Below are 14,771 nucleotides of genomic sequence, written 5' to 3' on the forward strand. Positions count from 1 at the left end.
AGGAGGAAGAATCCGAAAGAAAGGATTTTTCATAAAAGATCTCTGTGACAGGAACTGGTGAGGGAGAGACCACATCCCACATTTCTCAGCTCACTCATGGTGCTCACTAATCTGTAAGTGTGGCTGCATTCCCAGCTGGCATTGGCATCAAGGTGTTCTGGGGTGCCACAGCCTCCACTGGCCTTTAGGATGGCATGGAGTGGGTTTAGATCCCTGTTCTCTCCCTGCCCCTGAGGTGCCTCACAGCCAGTGCTGATCTCCATCTCTGAAGCCCCCACAAAGCCATCCTGCAGGATGTCCCTGGGATCACAGCACAGGAAAAGGTCTCAGAGCATTTCCTACTGCACATAAACTGAAAATTTACCACACTGGACTTAGCTTACTCTCCTTACCTGATGTCCTTTTCTCTCTGAACTCTGCTCCTGGGTTTTCCTACTGTCCTCATAATAACTGGTGACATTTTTGCCAATCTCCAGCTCTCTGCTCAATATCTTGCTTGGCTTGGTTGAAAGGGAGCTCTTCCGGATGGGAGGCAATGGCTTGGAGGGAAGGAGCATGGAGGGACTGGCCAGGAAAAACCTCTTGGCAAGAGGGGAGCCAGTCAGGCCTGCAAAGTGGAGACACAAAATGGATCAGAGCCTGCAATGCAAACCTAAAGCATCTGAAGCCCTGTATTTCATGGGACAGATTCCTTGGAAACTTTTAAACATCTGCACAGGGAAACATCTCCTGCTCCTTGCAGGGGGCACATGCAGGGCTCAGCTGTTCCCTGGCAATGGGCACAGCCTCTCTGGGCTGCCACAAGACCCTTCCTCCCAACAGAGAATGGCCCAGATCCAACCTCACCTCTGTGTGAGGCTCAGCCATGCTCACAAGGCAAGAATTGAGTTAGGGGAACTCCCACCTTTTCATCAACACATCCAATGGCTGAGACACTGAAGGGTTTTTTTAATTTTTGAGACAATTTCTTTGGTTTTATTTTTCCTGGAACTAGGCTGTGTTTAATTCCTCTGAGCTGTATTGAGTTAGCAAGTCTGAAGGGAAAGATGGAAGGCTCCAATGGTAAGAGGGGAAAAAAGATTCCTTCTTGAGGCTGGCTTTGTGTGAATCTGCAGGAAATACCCACACAGCTGTGACTGCTAGCTCTGAAAACCACAGAGACCTCTCAGGCACCAGGCAGGCCTTATTGGCGTTTCTATAGCACCCTAATTCCATCCTCAATGTTGGACCCCATCAGCAAGCAAAGGAAGAACGGGAAATTTATCTGTAGTGAGACTCAGCATTGAAGGCAGAGAAAGCAACGGAGTTTGCATCTCATGACCATGTCCAGTTTGGGGTCAGCTGTGGCCACAGTGCCTGTCCTGGCTGACAGAAGGAGTCATTGGCCACTGTCACAAAGGAGAAAGCAGCAAAAACTAATGTAACAGTGTTGTAATGCCATGGGTGTCCTTGCAGGATCATATGTAGCTGCCAGGCACCTGCTCTGACACAGAGCCACCACTGACCAACATGAACCAGTTTTCCCTGAAGTCTGGGGGGAATTTTTTCCATTTGGCTCCAGCATTTCCGCTCCTTTCTATGTTCACCTTTTCCTTCCATGGCCTTTCCTTCTCTGGTGAAATCCATGTTTGAACCCGTGCTCCTGCCAGGCAGAAGTGTCAGGGTGTGGATCTGGGGTGGCTCTCGGGGTTGGCAGCGCTGGGAGCTCGGTCCCAGCCTCAGAACAAGGCCGGGTGACTCCAATCGCCGCGCTCGGCACACAGAGGCAGAGCCAGACACATCTGCTGCCACTGGGGCCGTGTCCAGCACACCCTGCACCAGCCCAGCGTGGGGCTGCCCCTTTGTGACACGCTCACCATGCTCCTCTCCTTTCCATGGCTGCAAAACCCCACCCCAGCTCCATCCCCTTCCATTCCCTTCCCAAGGGCAGCCAGCCCTAAGCCCAGCCAGGCCAAGCCTGAGGCTTTCACTCTGTCTGGGATGTAGATCCTTTCCAAATCTACTTTACAAGTCCTATATTTCTGTTATTCCCACTCAGTTCTGGGTTGCAGCTTGTTGTGTGGGATTTTGTTTCATTCTCTTACATCAAACAAAGTGCTGGGACACAAACAATGGCACCAGGAGTGGAAGTAAAAGCAGCTTTGCACTCCCCAGCAGATGACCCCAGAATTCGGTTGGCCAGGAGCTGTAGGAAACAAATTCACCATCCAAATGTTCCTCTTTTGCTGTATCTTATTGTTCCAGGGGTTTATTTCCTGCTTTCTTTATTGCAGAGACACCCAAACTCAACATAAGCATGATCAGTGTTCAGTGGGCCAATATGATCAGTGTATCTGTAAGGTGTAAATTTGCCATGGAAAGTTCTCCTTTGTTCTGCAAGGGGTTTGTTCCTGCTTTCTTTCCTGCATATACACCCAAACCCAACATTACAACACCTGCCTCAAAACAATTCTCATTTTGACTGTCCCTGAGAATTCAAAACTATACTCAGAGCATTTCCCTGTCCCCAGGGACAGGCTCCAAGGCTGGGCTCTCACCTGCACAGAATGAAGAAGAGCTGCTGCACTTGCAGTGGCTCTGGGCGATCAGAATCTCATGATCAGGGCTTGGAATGCAGCTTTTGTACACACTCTGCCTCTCTGAGCCCAGCAGCACTCCTGGGCATCAACTACCAGCACCTCATGCTATGGAAATGGCACCACTCAGCCTGCCAGTGTGGGAGGGCTGGAGGGTGTTGGGTGCTCATTTGCTGTAAAAAATAGTTTCGTTGTTGTCATTATCATCATTGGAGCATTTCTTTCATCCTTTCATCCCTGGGCAGCAGGGGAGGCATGGCAGGGGGACCTTTTCTCTGTGCTCTGCTTGAGTTCAGGCAAAAGGCCCAGCAGCTGTAAATGAAGTTTGCAGCACTGATCCCTTAGGAACATCCACATTCCTGAACATCCACCTTCCAGCTCACCCCAGAACCTTGGGGCCTCTATTCCATGACCCCATCTAACTGTGCTGTGAGGCTGTCATTCTTGGGAATGCAGAAGACCAAGGCAGTGAAAAGTAAAATCACATCCCCAAAATTCAATCAGTATAAAAAGAAATATGAGTCTTCTGCATGCCAGGCACAGGATGAACACTAAAAAGCACTGGGTTCTACTCTCCCAGCCTCATCATACCCAAAATTCAAAGTAAGCTGTCAGCTCAGACATGAGGAGTCAAGGCAGATACACAAAAGCTACAGAGAAACAGAAGCAAGAGTAAGAATGATCTGCCACAGCAGATTTTATTGCCACTGTTTGTAGGCTGGTAATTTTTGCACAGCCATGATAGTTTTCACTGCAAAAGGTGGTTATGTCCCCAAATCCTTCTATCCCAGACAAAACAGGACTGGGGTCACTGCCATGACAAACATGCTTCTCCTCTAGAGTGAGCCACAAGGCAATTCCCTGTCCAGAACTGTCTGTTTTCAAGGTGGAAAAGGATCATCTGTTCCTGAGTAATTGAAAAACAGAAACCAGTTTCTGAAATCAATTTCTGTGGCCTTAATTGGTCACAGAGGCAGCCCTTGAACATAATTGTGTTAGACCAGAAAACAGTCTCCACTTTTACCAGTAAATTATCAGTAAATAGATCAGAGCAGCTGTAGCATTGAGAGACAAAGTGAGGAGATGTACACCTGCTTTTCTGTGTCCTTCTGTGACTTGCCAGAGGGCCACAAGTGGCACTGGAACCTTTCCAAAAGCAGCTGCTGGATAAGGAAGGCTAATGGTGTTCATCCCCTCATTGCACCTATTGTTTTATCCAGGGGGCAGGCAGAGGGTGAAACTCAGTCTTTCTCACTCCTTAAGGGACAGGACACCCTGCAGAGGATGTGTTTTGTGTCACTGACAAATGATCCAAGGCACCTGGGAAGAAATCCCTTCTCACCTGCTTGTCTCTGGAACAGCAATACACTTTGTACACAATGCTGTCTCTCACATTGCCCACACACACCCTGCTCTCACTCCTTCTGCTTGTGCACAAAGCAAGGAACAGAACTATCCATATCAACTAATGGTAATTAAATATTCCCATTCCTTATTCTCTGTTTGCTTCACACAGGAAAACATGTAAAGCAGCAGGATCTCAGGATTTATAGCAGACATGCAGCTTACTGACATCCAAACGTTCTTCAACTTTGCTCTTTTTTGCAGTGGCACTTTTCTGACATTAACTCATTTCCTCTGAGCTACTGCTTAGGGAAAAGGAGCAAAGCAAAACAGCAATTTGGATCACAATTCATTCTGATCTCAAACTCCCTTTGCCTTCCTTTGAAAGTTCAGAGAACTGAAAAGTCCCAGACCCTTGACAGGACAGGTCTGACAGCTACAATGGAAAGTCAGCCCATCACACCTATTTCCTTTACTGAAAATATGAAATCAGAGATCAGTGAAGACACTGGTTTTGGTAAAGGACAAGAAATGTGTTTAAAGCATGATTACAAGTAAATAAAATCGAATTAAAGGCTTAACATTAGACTGTACAAAACTTACTTCTAGACAGATGGAGCTTTCCCTTTATAGAATTGGAAAAATCATGGTCTGTATCTCCACCTGGGGGGAAAAGCACCATGATCAGGTCTTGGCAAAGTGAGTGGGGAAACAAAAGCATACTGGCCCTTTGCAATAAATGGCAACAGGTAAAATTGACTTTGGATCTCTTTTAATGAGGATACAAAGGCAGTCTGACAAACAAAATGTACATCACTCATGAACACACAAAGGTTTAGAAAAATTCAACAACTCTGCTTTTCTAAATGAAGCAATTGCCCCCAAGTTTGTCCCGTGATCCCACTGATCTCTGACCACTGACTGGTGAAGATCAGCTTAAGAGCCTTGCAGGCCTGGGGTACTTCAGAAACCTCCTCCTTCCTGGCATTTCAGGCACTGAGAAAACCAGCAGCAGTTCTGTGGGCCAGTCCCTCCCTGAGCCACAAGCTGCTGCCCATGAAGTGGAAAGCACTGTCACCACACACCAGGGCTGCTGCTGATGGAAATGCAAACTCAGCTCAGGCTTGCAGGGAAGAGGCAACTGCTGCAGCTGGCAGACACAGTGGGTAGAAAGAAGAAATGGGGACTGCTCTGGATGGAAACTTTAAACTCTGGAAGGAAAATGTAAAATTTTTATTTCAATTTAAAGCTTTCTATGAGTAGCCTACTCAGTAAGGCACAGTATCCTGCTTTCCATAAGAAGTGCCCTTTCCAAGCCCTGCCTGGCTGTGTTTTTAGCAGACTCGGGGTGCCACAGCATGGGCTGGGCACAGCTGTCAGCTCCAAGAGCCAGGGCTGGGACACTGCAGGAGCTGCAGTTTCACCCAGAGACCGAGGCTGCCCAGCACCAGCTGTGTGTGTCCCCTGCAGGACACCCTGAGGGCAGCACAGCAGCACCTCCTGCTCTCTTGGAGCACCCCAAGTGTTCTGAGCAGGTGGGCATCCCAAGCACCACAGCTCAGCTGTGGAAATGAGCTTTGTATGGAAAACACCTCAAGGACCATCTAGTTAAACCCCCCTACAAATTCCACTAGACCAGGCTGCTCACAGCCCCAACCAACCTGGCCTTCAACATTTTCAGGGATGTGGCACCCACAACTTTCCATCTGCAGCACAGCTGTGCCAGCTGTGAATTCCTTGTGCTTCTGCAGCTTCCTGGCCAGCCTGGACCCTCCCTGGCAGCCATGGTCCCTAAGCCCTTGCAAGCTGAGACAAAAGGGATGCAGGGGAGGGAGTGCACCCATCTCTCATTTTCCCTGAGCAGAGGATTTGGATGACAAATGTCCCAAGGCACCAAAGCACATTGCCCCTCACACAGACAGTGCTTGTGAAAGTTCAGATGGATTAAACCATGGGTCTGTGACCACTGGGACAACACACAGGGAAATTTCAGGTCAACAAGACAAGGAAATTGTCCATAATATAAGAAATGCTTTCTTGATTAAAGGAAAAGTGTATAATCTTGTTCAAAAGTAATTTTTCTTCCTCCACATTGCTATTTCAGACTGTGTGGAGACAACTTGTTTAAACAAGTGAGAGCACTTTTTCTGTCAAAAACATTAACTCTTGTCTGCTTCCCACTTGAAAATTACTTAAGGAAGCAGGTTGGGTCTTTTCTTTTTTCCATTGCAATGGCAATAAAGTACTGTCTATCTCCTAAAATATTAACATCCTGTCAAACCTTCAAACCTTCTGATCTTCAATTTCCCAGCAAGTCCACAGGGTGTCTACTTACCTTATGTAAATGCATGTCAGTTAGAAGGATGGGATATTTAACCAAGCATGGTATTCCTTACTGTATTATTCAGTCCCTAGAGACATTTAAAATAATTTTTTTTTTAAAAAAGCAAATGCAGCTGGTGGAACTCTGGGATCTAAGGCACCGCACCTGTCTTTGAGAACTTATCATACCTGCTTCCCCTTGTGGTACCAGAATCTTTGCTGGCCAAAAACCTCCCCACACCTTTCCCAGTCCTACAGATCACCTTCCCATTTCCCTCCTGCCTTCCCTGCCTCCAGGTGGGTGCACAAATTGTCCTTCTGGTACACAATTCCCCTGGAAAAAGCAGTGTTGCTCCAATTAAATTCAGGAATAAATAACCCTACTAGCAAATTCCTCTGTACAGCCCAAATGTAAGGAGCACTTCAACTGGAATGTGGTCATGATAAAATGAGTCCAGAAATAAAACACTGACTACATTAATTGCAATCTTGGAAGCACAGGAATGACAAAGGCTGTTTTTCCCTGCTGTTCTGAGGTTGCTGGTCTGGAATGCTGCTTCACTTTCCAGAAGGCAAGAGGCACTTGTTTTAGAGGACTGTGCAGTTTGTGGCACTTAACTCTTTGGTAAATCAGCATGGCAGCAGTGCACTGAGGATATGGAGGAAATCCAGTCATTGGGGGGGATTTGTGGCTCCTTTTTGCAGCTGCAAGTGCTGGTGCTGGGTTACCAAGGTGGGACGTGAAGGGTCACAGGCTCATCATCTCTGGGAAGTCCCAGGACACGTGGTGGCAGCAACAAATCCATATGAGGAAAGGAGATATTAGAATAATGGGTAAAGTCAAGGAAGAATTATCAGAGTGGCCATGTCCTTCTCGTGTCCCTAGTAAATAATGCACATGAAACACCTTCTAGAATAGCCAGAATTGCTGGAAAGGCACCAGAGTTGCAGTGAAATACAGCTGCTTACACTCAGATATCCAAGCTGAAGGGAAAACATTGAAGAAGTGTTTTCCAGGGCTTCTTTTAAAACAGCAAGTAGCATGGTGTAAAAAACATTTCTCTGTACTACAGTAACATTAAAAAGAGGAACATTAAAAAGAGCATCTGCATCTTGCTTTAGCTCGTGTTAAATTTCAGCACAGCTCATGGAAACCACCAACAGCTGCTCCATACAGCCCTGAGCACAAGGAAAAGGAGTTCACTGATGGTGGAAAACTGCAAGCTGCTCCTAGCCCTGTGCCACCCCAAAAAATGTTGTGGATTGGAAAATCTTGTTCCCCTAGAAGGAAACTTTTTTAAAAAACCACCAAGAGAGAGCTGTGCTGTTTTCCTGGTTATTTGAGACCTTCCGCATTTCCGAAGGAGAGAAATTCCAGAGCCGCCTGTTACGAGGAATTCTTCTCCTTGTACTTCTGGTAAGCATCCAGTATCTCCTTGACAACACTTGGATCATCAAGAGTGGTGACATCTCCCATGTTGCTTGATTGCTCAGTCACTACTTTCCTTAGCAGCCTTCTCATGATCTTCCCAGATCGGGTTTTAGGGAGGCGCTTCACCACCTGCAAAGGAGGGAAGGATGCACCTTAATGGAACTGGGGTCCTGCTGGAAACCACACACAAGGAAATCTGGCTGGACTATCCTAAGCCTGGCACATCCTATTTCATGGCCACAGCTCCTTTGAGGCTCCTGGGAAATGGATCATTGTGAAAAATGCATGTATTTAAATATTGGCTTTTCGCAGATATTAAAATGAATATTATATGTGTTGTGTTAGAAAGTAATGCTGCATTAATTCTCTTAAGTACTGTGTTAAATATAGTTTTAGGTTATAAAAATTGTTAAAATAGAAACGATGCTATGTAGGATACTTTTCTAAAAGAAAGGACTTGCAGCAAGATAGCAGCCACAGGACACCTCAATCTTTCAGAGAAAAAGAATTTATTGCCCTCTTAGCAGAAGAAACGAACTTCTTCCTGCCTTGAAGGCACTGTCAGGATTCAGAGGAAGAAGTTGACACTGACCAGACAGAATCCTGTGTTTGAATGGAATTTATGCATCATGGATGAGGTGTATGAATATCCAACAGGCTGTTGCTTTTAAGGGTTAATCCTCTGTTAACGTGGGTCCTTTTTCAGGTTCGTGCTGCCCAGAAAGAGGTACCTGGAATGTCCCTAACTCTTTGTATTTATTGTCACATATTGTCCTAATTCAATTTGTCCAAATTATTATTACTCTAATTGTGTTACTATTTTTATAACCATTTTATTACTATTAAACTTTTAAAATTTTAAAAACAAGTGATTGGCGTTTTTCACAATTGTGGAGCACACAAGATTGCGTCCAAGGAAAGGAGTGTCACTAGCCATACATTTTATTCTTCTTTTAAGTGGATTTTGTTCCCCATTTCCATGTCCAGACTGAGTACTGCAGGACGCACAGCTCCTTTAGGAATCAGGTCCTGAATATGCTGTTAACTATTAAAATCTAATTGCACGTGAAAACTTAGGCACAAATGGTGACACAAATCTCAACACATTACCAGAACAGACAGAAAAAAAAAAAAAAGTATCTATTCAGCTTTACAGAGCAGGAATATAAAGCAACACAATTCTGCACATCAGCTGCAGGGTCTCCTGCTCCAGGGATATCTCCTGTCTGCTGATGTTTCTCTCTGCCTGGTTTCTGTCAGCCTACACAACTTCCTTCACGTCCAGAACAATCTTAAATGCCTTGGCTATGCCTCCTGGAAGGACTTAGCAGCAAATTCAAAGCTTTAGCCTCAATGTGAGCCTGATGAAGAGTTCTCAGACAGTGAGCAGAGACACCAACAGGTCTCACATTTTGCTGCACAATCAGACCAAGCAGGCTACAAAATTCTGTAGCATTTACTGACATGCAAGGAAAGAGTTAGGGGACTTCTCTGTAGGACTACCCCAAACCACAGGGAAATGGAGGCATTCCCTTGCACACCTGCAAGCTCTGGAAGCTTCTCCCGTCCACTGAGGATATCTTGGGGTGTTCCAAGTTGAAGGAGCCACTCTTGGCTGCTCCTGTTCTGTTGCCTGTGCCTTGGTGTCCACCTTGCATGTGGCTAACCATCACTGCAAGCCAGCTGGGCAGTGCCACTGCCTCTCAGTGCCCCTCTCACATGCAGACAGACCCCTGCACCTGCCCTCCTCCTCCCTGGATCCCTCCTGCCAGTGCTGTTTTCCTGCCTCTTTATCCTGCAGGCAGGACACTGAGGGCTGTGTGATGTGACCATTCCCTGCTGCTGGCATCAGTTTCAGCCTCCCACTTACCAGGATGTGGTCAGGCACTGCATACTTTGCTATCTTGGAAGCCACTATGGCTTTGAGCTCTTCTTTGATGTGGTCTACACAAGCTGTCTGCTCCTTTAGCACGATGAAAGCAAAGGCACCTGGAAGACAAATGAGCAGAAACCACAAACATCACATTAGATACTGTCTGGAAAGGCCAAGGATGCTCATTTGAATGCCAAAGTAGGTTTCAAATCATTCCTATGCAAAATCTAGGGACTGACAAGAAAACTATTGATCTTTTTTACAAAGGCAAGTCAGACTGCAGCCCTCAAATGATGGCCCAGCCTTTTCCTGGCGTCTGTGACTGATGTCAGTGACAATGACAAGTCAACATAAATGACCAAAGCGTTATTGGGATCAGAGGTTGCCCAATGTAAATCAGCCATTCCCATTCTGTTCAGAGCACACTTCTAAGCACAATCCTATTAAAGGAAGCTCTACCACATACACGAACACTAAGTATGAAAACAGTTTAGGGAGTAACACCCAGGTTAGGAACATGTAGCTATTTTCCTGGCTGTCTTTGTCTCTTGGGGCAGCAGTGCCAGTCAGCCTAAAGAAAACTGCCCTCCCATTCCCTCAGCAACTGCTAACAAGCAGGGTTAGAATTTAAGGGAAGTGCGTGCAGGTGTCATGTCAGGACACTGCTTTTCACATACCTTCTCCTTTGATCTTGTGTGGATACCCAACCACAGCTGTCTCAGGGACCTCAGGGTGATCAGCCTTCACGAAAAGTCAAGCAAAAATACACAAATCAGAGCTGCTGAAAGCCCTACAGGAAAGCTGGATGCCAATGTCCCGCTGCAGGGTCAGCTGGTGGCCATGGCCACAGCCACGTCTCAGGGAGTAACTCTGCACTGGCCCTGCTTTTATAAACAAAAAATAACCACCCACTGCTAAGCCCACTGCACACCAAGCTGAATTTGCCACAGCTGGAAAGCCTCTTTCTCTTTCTTTGTGCATGGCTGTGGTCCCAGATGGCAACTGGCCACTGCCAAACCACAAGCAAAACCAGCCTTGCAGTGCTCCGTGCTACAGAGAGCTGTGGCCAGCAGAGGTAAAAAGGGAAGCTGCCAACATCACAGCCCACACTGGACTTGTGTTTATAAGTGCCCAAAGCACACCAGAAAGTGGAAAGAATCAGATTTCTTCATTCCCTAACCCAAAATGCATTTTTGTTACTATGCTACACATCAGTGATTATTTCTGTTGCACTGCAGAGTTTAATTCAACATTCTTCTGCACAGACCAGAAGAAACCATGCATTTGCATCCCACACCCAAGAATGGATTATGTTATCTTAAATTACCTTAAAATATGAAAGTAAACATCATAGAGCAATCTAGGCACACAAATATATTTTCTTTTACACATGCATACACATACATAGATTGTGAGAGGAGCTGGAGCCTGTAGCTATGGTCAGAAACTTGCACAGACAAAATAATTACTTTTATAAAGGATAAAGTAGGATCCTGTATTCCATGCAAACACAGCTCAGGTTCATCAGATGCTACATTTATAGTGCCATTTGCAAGCAAGGCACATAATATAGAAATAAATATACAGGTCAAGCTTTAAATATAAACCCTCTGAGGACTCTTTGTTTTCAATTTCCAGAGATAATATTATTTTCTCTCAAAAGGGCAGGCTAGTTTTGCAGCTGACATAAATCAGTGTTGCTTTGTGTTTAACATTGCCTAATTCTAAGGCATACCCAGCCAGTTCAGATAAGCAGGAACCACAGGTTTAGGGAGGAGAGGTCAGGTATTGTCACAGACATATTTTATGAAAAATCCTTTTGTTGGGATCTTTTCTCTTGAGAAACTGAGAAGCCTCAGAAATTAAATGTAAACAATAATTATCTGCTGCTGTGGAATGCAACAGGTGCACCTGTGATTGGTCTCATGTGGTTGTTTTTAATTAATGGCCAATCACAGTCCAGCTGTCTTGGACTGTCTGGTCAGTCACAAGATTTTATTATCATTCCTTCCTTTCCTTTGCTAGCTTTCTGATGAAATATCTTCTTCTATTCTTTTAGTATAGTCTTAATATATAATTTTCTTTTAATATATATTATAAAATAATTAATCAGCATTCTGAAACATGGAGTCGAGATTCTCATCTCTTCCCTCATCCTGGGACCCCTGCGAACACCAAATATATTTTCTTTCACACATGCAAGATATTAGCAGAGGGGAAGGAAGAAATAGGAGAGACATTTTTGAAGTGTCCACCATATAACTGCATCACTGAGAGGTAACACAGCCCTGAGAGCTCAGTTGCAGGCACTGCCCACAGCGTGGCTCCCCTCACTTGCTCATTTGCTGTCTCCTCAATAAGGGAGCTGCTTCCTCTTGCACCTTTGCTGTTCATTGTGCATCAAGCCGTGCCTATGCAGGGGCAGGGGTTTGAAAGCTGCTTTGAAAGGGTCACCCCACCCCACAGAATATGCCCTGCCAAGGGACCCCCACCTGCTTGGAGCTTCTTACCATTGCATCTTCAATTTCTGCCGTGCCCAGCCTGTGCCCACTGATGTTAATGACGTCGTCCATGCGCCCTGTGATCTGGTAGTAGCCTTGGTGGCTCCTGTAAGCACCATCCCCTGTGAAGTAGTAACCTGCAGAAAGACACGGGGCAGGTCAGCACGTGTGCCAGTGTGCTGGAATCCAGGACATCCCCCTGGCTCCAGCCCCTGCCAGGGGGCTCAGAGACCTTGGCACAGAGCCCAAGACACCCCTGTGCCTTTGAGGAAAAAATGACCAACCTTATATGAGGAATTACAGGCCACGGAAGTTTAAGTAGAATGATAGTTTGTTACATGGTGAAAAGTAGAATTTTGGGGTTTTTAGAATGGGGCCTCCCAAAATGGAGGAATCTGGGGGTGCCCTGTCCTTTTTTTTTCCTTCTTCCTAGCCTCCATCTTCTGGGTGATGGTGGCACCTGAACAGCACCAAGATGGTGAAGCTCAGGTGTGGTGGTGTTCAGAGGGGTCCCAGGATGAGGGGAGAGATGAGAGTCTTGACTCCATGTTTCAGAAGGCTGATTTATTATTGTATTATATATATTATATATATTAAAACTATACTAAAAGAATAGAAGAAAGGATTTCATCAGAAGGCTGGCAAGGAAAGGAGTGGAATGATAACAAAAGCTCATGACTCTCAGAGAGTCTGAGCCAGCTGGACTGTGATTGGCCATTAATTAGAAACAATCAACATGGACTAATCAAAGATGCACCTGTTGCATTCCACAGCAGCAGATAATCAATGTTTACATTTCATTTCTGAGGCTTCTCAGCTTCTTAGGAGAAAAGATCCCAACAAAAGGACTTTTCATAAAATATGTCTGTGGCACTCAGGTCTCTGCCAAGATGGACAAATCACTGCAGGCATCAGCAGCAACCAGGGGCTGACGTTCCTGATGTAAAACCAAGCCCAGCCACACAACCCACCATGCTCAGCTGGATTTACAGAACCAAGAGGGCTCTCTGATCTCTCTAAGAGATCATGCCAACATCTGCACAGCAGCTGTGTGCTCACACCTCTTGGTGCACACAGTGCTAAGGCAAAACCACTTCAGATGCCATTTGCCATCATGCCACAGGCAACTGGTCAAGCTCAGAAGTGCTGCTGGCAGCAGCCAGTGGAAAAGTCCAGCTGTTCAGCTGAAAGGGAGCAGCTCTATTACATTTGCTACATGGGAACACTGCCAGGTTTTTTTTAATCGCTTACACCAGGATGGATGAAAAGCCATTTTCCCTCCCGGCTAACAAAGATCCAGATCCCAGATAACAGTCACTCTCTAGCAGGTGAATGTGGGAGAAACATTGCTAATCAGATCAGCTAAAAACTCCAAACCAGCCCATGATAAGCATGGAGGGCCTAAACCATTTGATGGAAACTGGAAAAGGCCCAAGGTTTCCTGGGAACTCCAGTGTCACTGAGGAACATCCTGTGACACAGATTGTGTTGGCTCTTCACCAAGCCCATGTTGGATCTGGATTGTTCCAGTGGCACATCTGAGAAGCAGCAGGCAGCTACTGCTGTGAAATCCAAAGGTGGTTCTTGCCAGGACCCATTATTGCCCTGTTCATGGACTTTCAGTCATGTTTTCTGCCCTTCCAGATTAATTAAACTACCAACTAAACACCAACAAGACATAAATGCAAATGCAGAGAGTAATAAGAGACTATGGGGTCATTCAATTTCTTGTACCAGTTTCCCATTCTTATTATCCAGCCCATTTTGTATTTTGTACAATTTTCAGGATTGCCTGTCTAATTCTTGCCACCCTGTAGCTTTCAAATCCCTTTGAATTTCTTCTCCTGAGTGAAGACAGTTGTCTGGTCCAATGTCCTACAAAAAATATTTTCCTGCCACTTCTAGTTACTTACCAGACAACTTGACCATATTTTAAAAAGGAAGGTTGCATCACAGGGTTAAGATTCAGTGATGCATGAGGTATTTTCCATCCAATATACCTTTTTCCAAGTGAGATACAAAGCTCCAGAGAAAAGATACTTGGACTTTAAAGCTTGGGCAATAAAGTTTTCTAGAAAATACATCCATTTTGAAAGCTAGAAAGGTCAACACTACCTAAAACCATCAGGGCCTGCTTGCAACCTGTGACACACACCCTAAGCCACCATGGCACAGAAATATTCAGTATTCATGCTGAATATTCAGTATTCAATAATTTCATGCTGAAAATATTCAGGGGGCTTATTAGTGCAGTGAGACTGCCTTCCCTTGGCCCTTTCCTTACCTGGGTAGGCTTTGAAATAGGCATCAATGAAGCGCTGGTGATCTCCATGGATTGTTCTGGCCATGCCAGGCCATGGCTGGGCAATGCAGAGGGCACCAGACACATCATTGCCCTCTATCACCTCTCCCTGCAGGTTCAAGCACAGCAAGGATGACACAGGTGAGCAAAAGAGGAATAATAAAGAGCTTCTGTGTGTCATTGATCCAGCTAGAGTCACCCTGTTGCTCACTGCAGACTGCCAGGGGAGGGTCACAATAAATGCAAACTACTCTTGCAGACACCTGCAATGCTATGTTGAGAAATCTGTATGGACAACTGAGATATGCTCTCTCTCTCTCTCTCTATCTACATATAAATATAAATATTTATAAATAGTTATTAAATATGTTAATATAAATATACATAAAATATAAATATATAACTACTAAATTATGCTATT

The 14,771-nt window shown here is 45.4% G+C and overlaps 1 protein-coding gene across 2 annotated transcripts in view; it reads right to left on the bottom strand.

Annotated features, from left to right (window-relative positions):
* Positions 1 to 390: 390 nt before the first annotated feature.
* Positions 391 to 14,771, bottom strand: part of ACSS1 (acyl-CoA synthetase short chain family member 1) — a 39,405-nt gene continuing 25,024 nt past the window's right edge. Inside the window, exons 10-16 of one of the 2 annotated variants that reach the window (XM_058802766.1) lie at positions 14,333 to 14,459; positions 12,058 to 12,185; positions 10,225 to 10,288; positions 9,545 to 9,663; positions 7,552 to 7,803; positions 4,524 to 7,007; positions 391 to 607 (exon numbers count right to left, since the gene is read on the bottom strand). In XM_058802766.1, the coding sequence (XP_058658749.1) occupies positions 7,630 to 7,803; positions 9,545 to 9,663; positions 10,225 to 10,288; positions 12,058 to 12,185; positions 14,333 to 14,459 (612 nt within the window). In that variant the 3' untranslated portion in view covers positions 391 to 607; positions 4,524 to 7,007; positions 7,552 to 7,629. Of the gene's footprint in view, positions 608 to 4,523; positions 7,804 to 9,544; positions 9,664 to 10,224; positions 10,289 to 12,057; positions 12,186 to 14,332; positions 14,460 to 14,771 lie in introns of both variants that reach the window. The other variant, XM_058802765.1, reaches the window with a different exon arrangement.

The sequence above is a fragment of the Ammospiza caudacuta genome, chromosome 3 (genome assembly GCF_027887145.1).
Source record: "Ammospiza caudacuta isolate bAmmCau1 chromosome 3, bAmmCau1.pri, whole genome shotgun sequence".
Lineage (NCBI taxonomy): Eukaryota > Metazoa > Chordata > Aves > Passeriformes > Passerellidae > Ammospiza > Ammospiza caudacuta.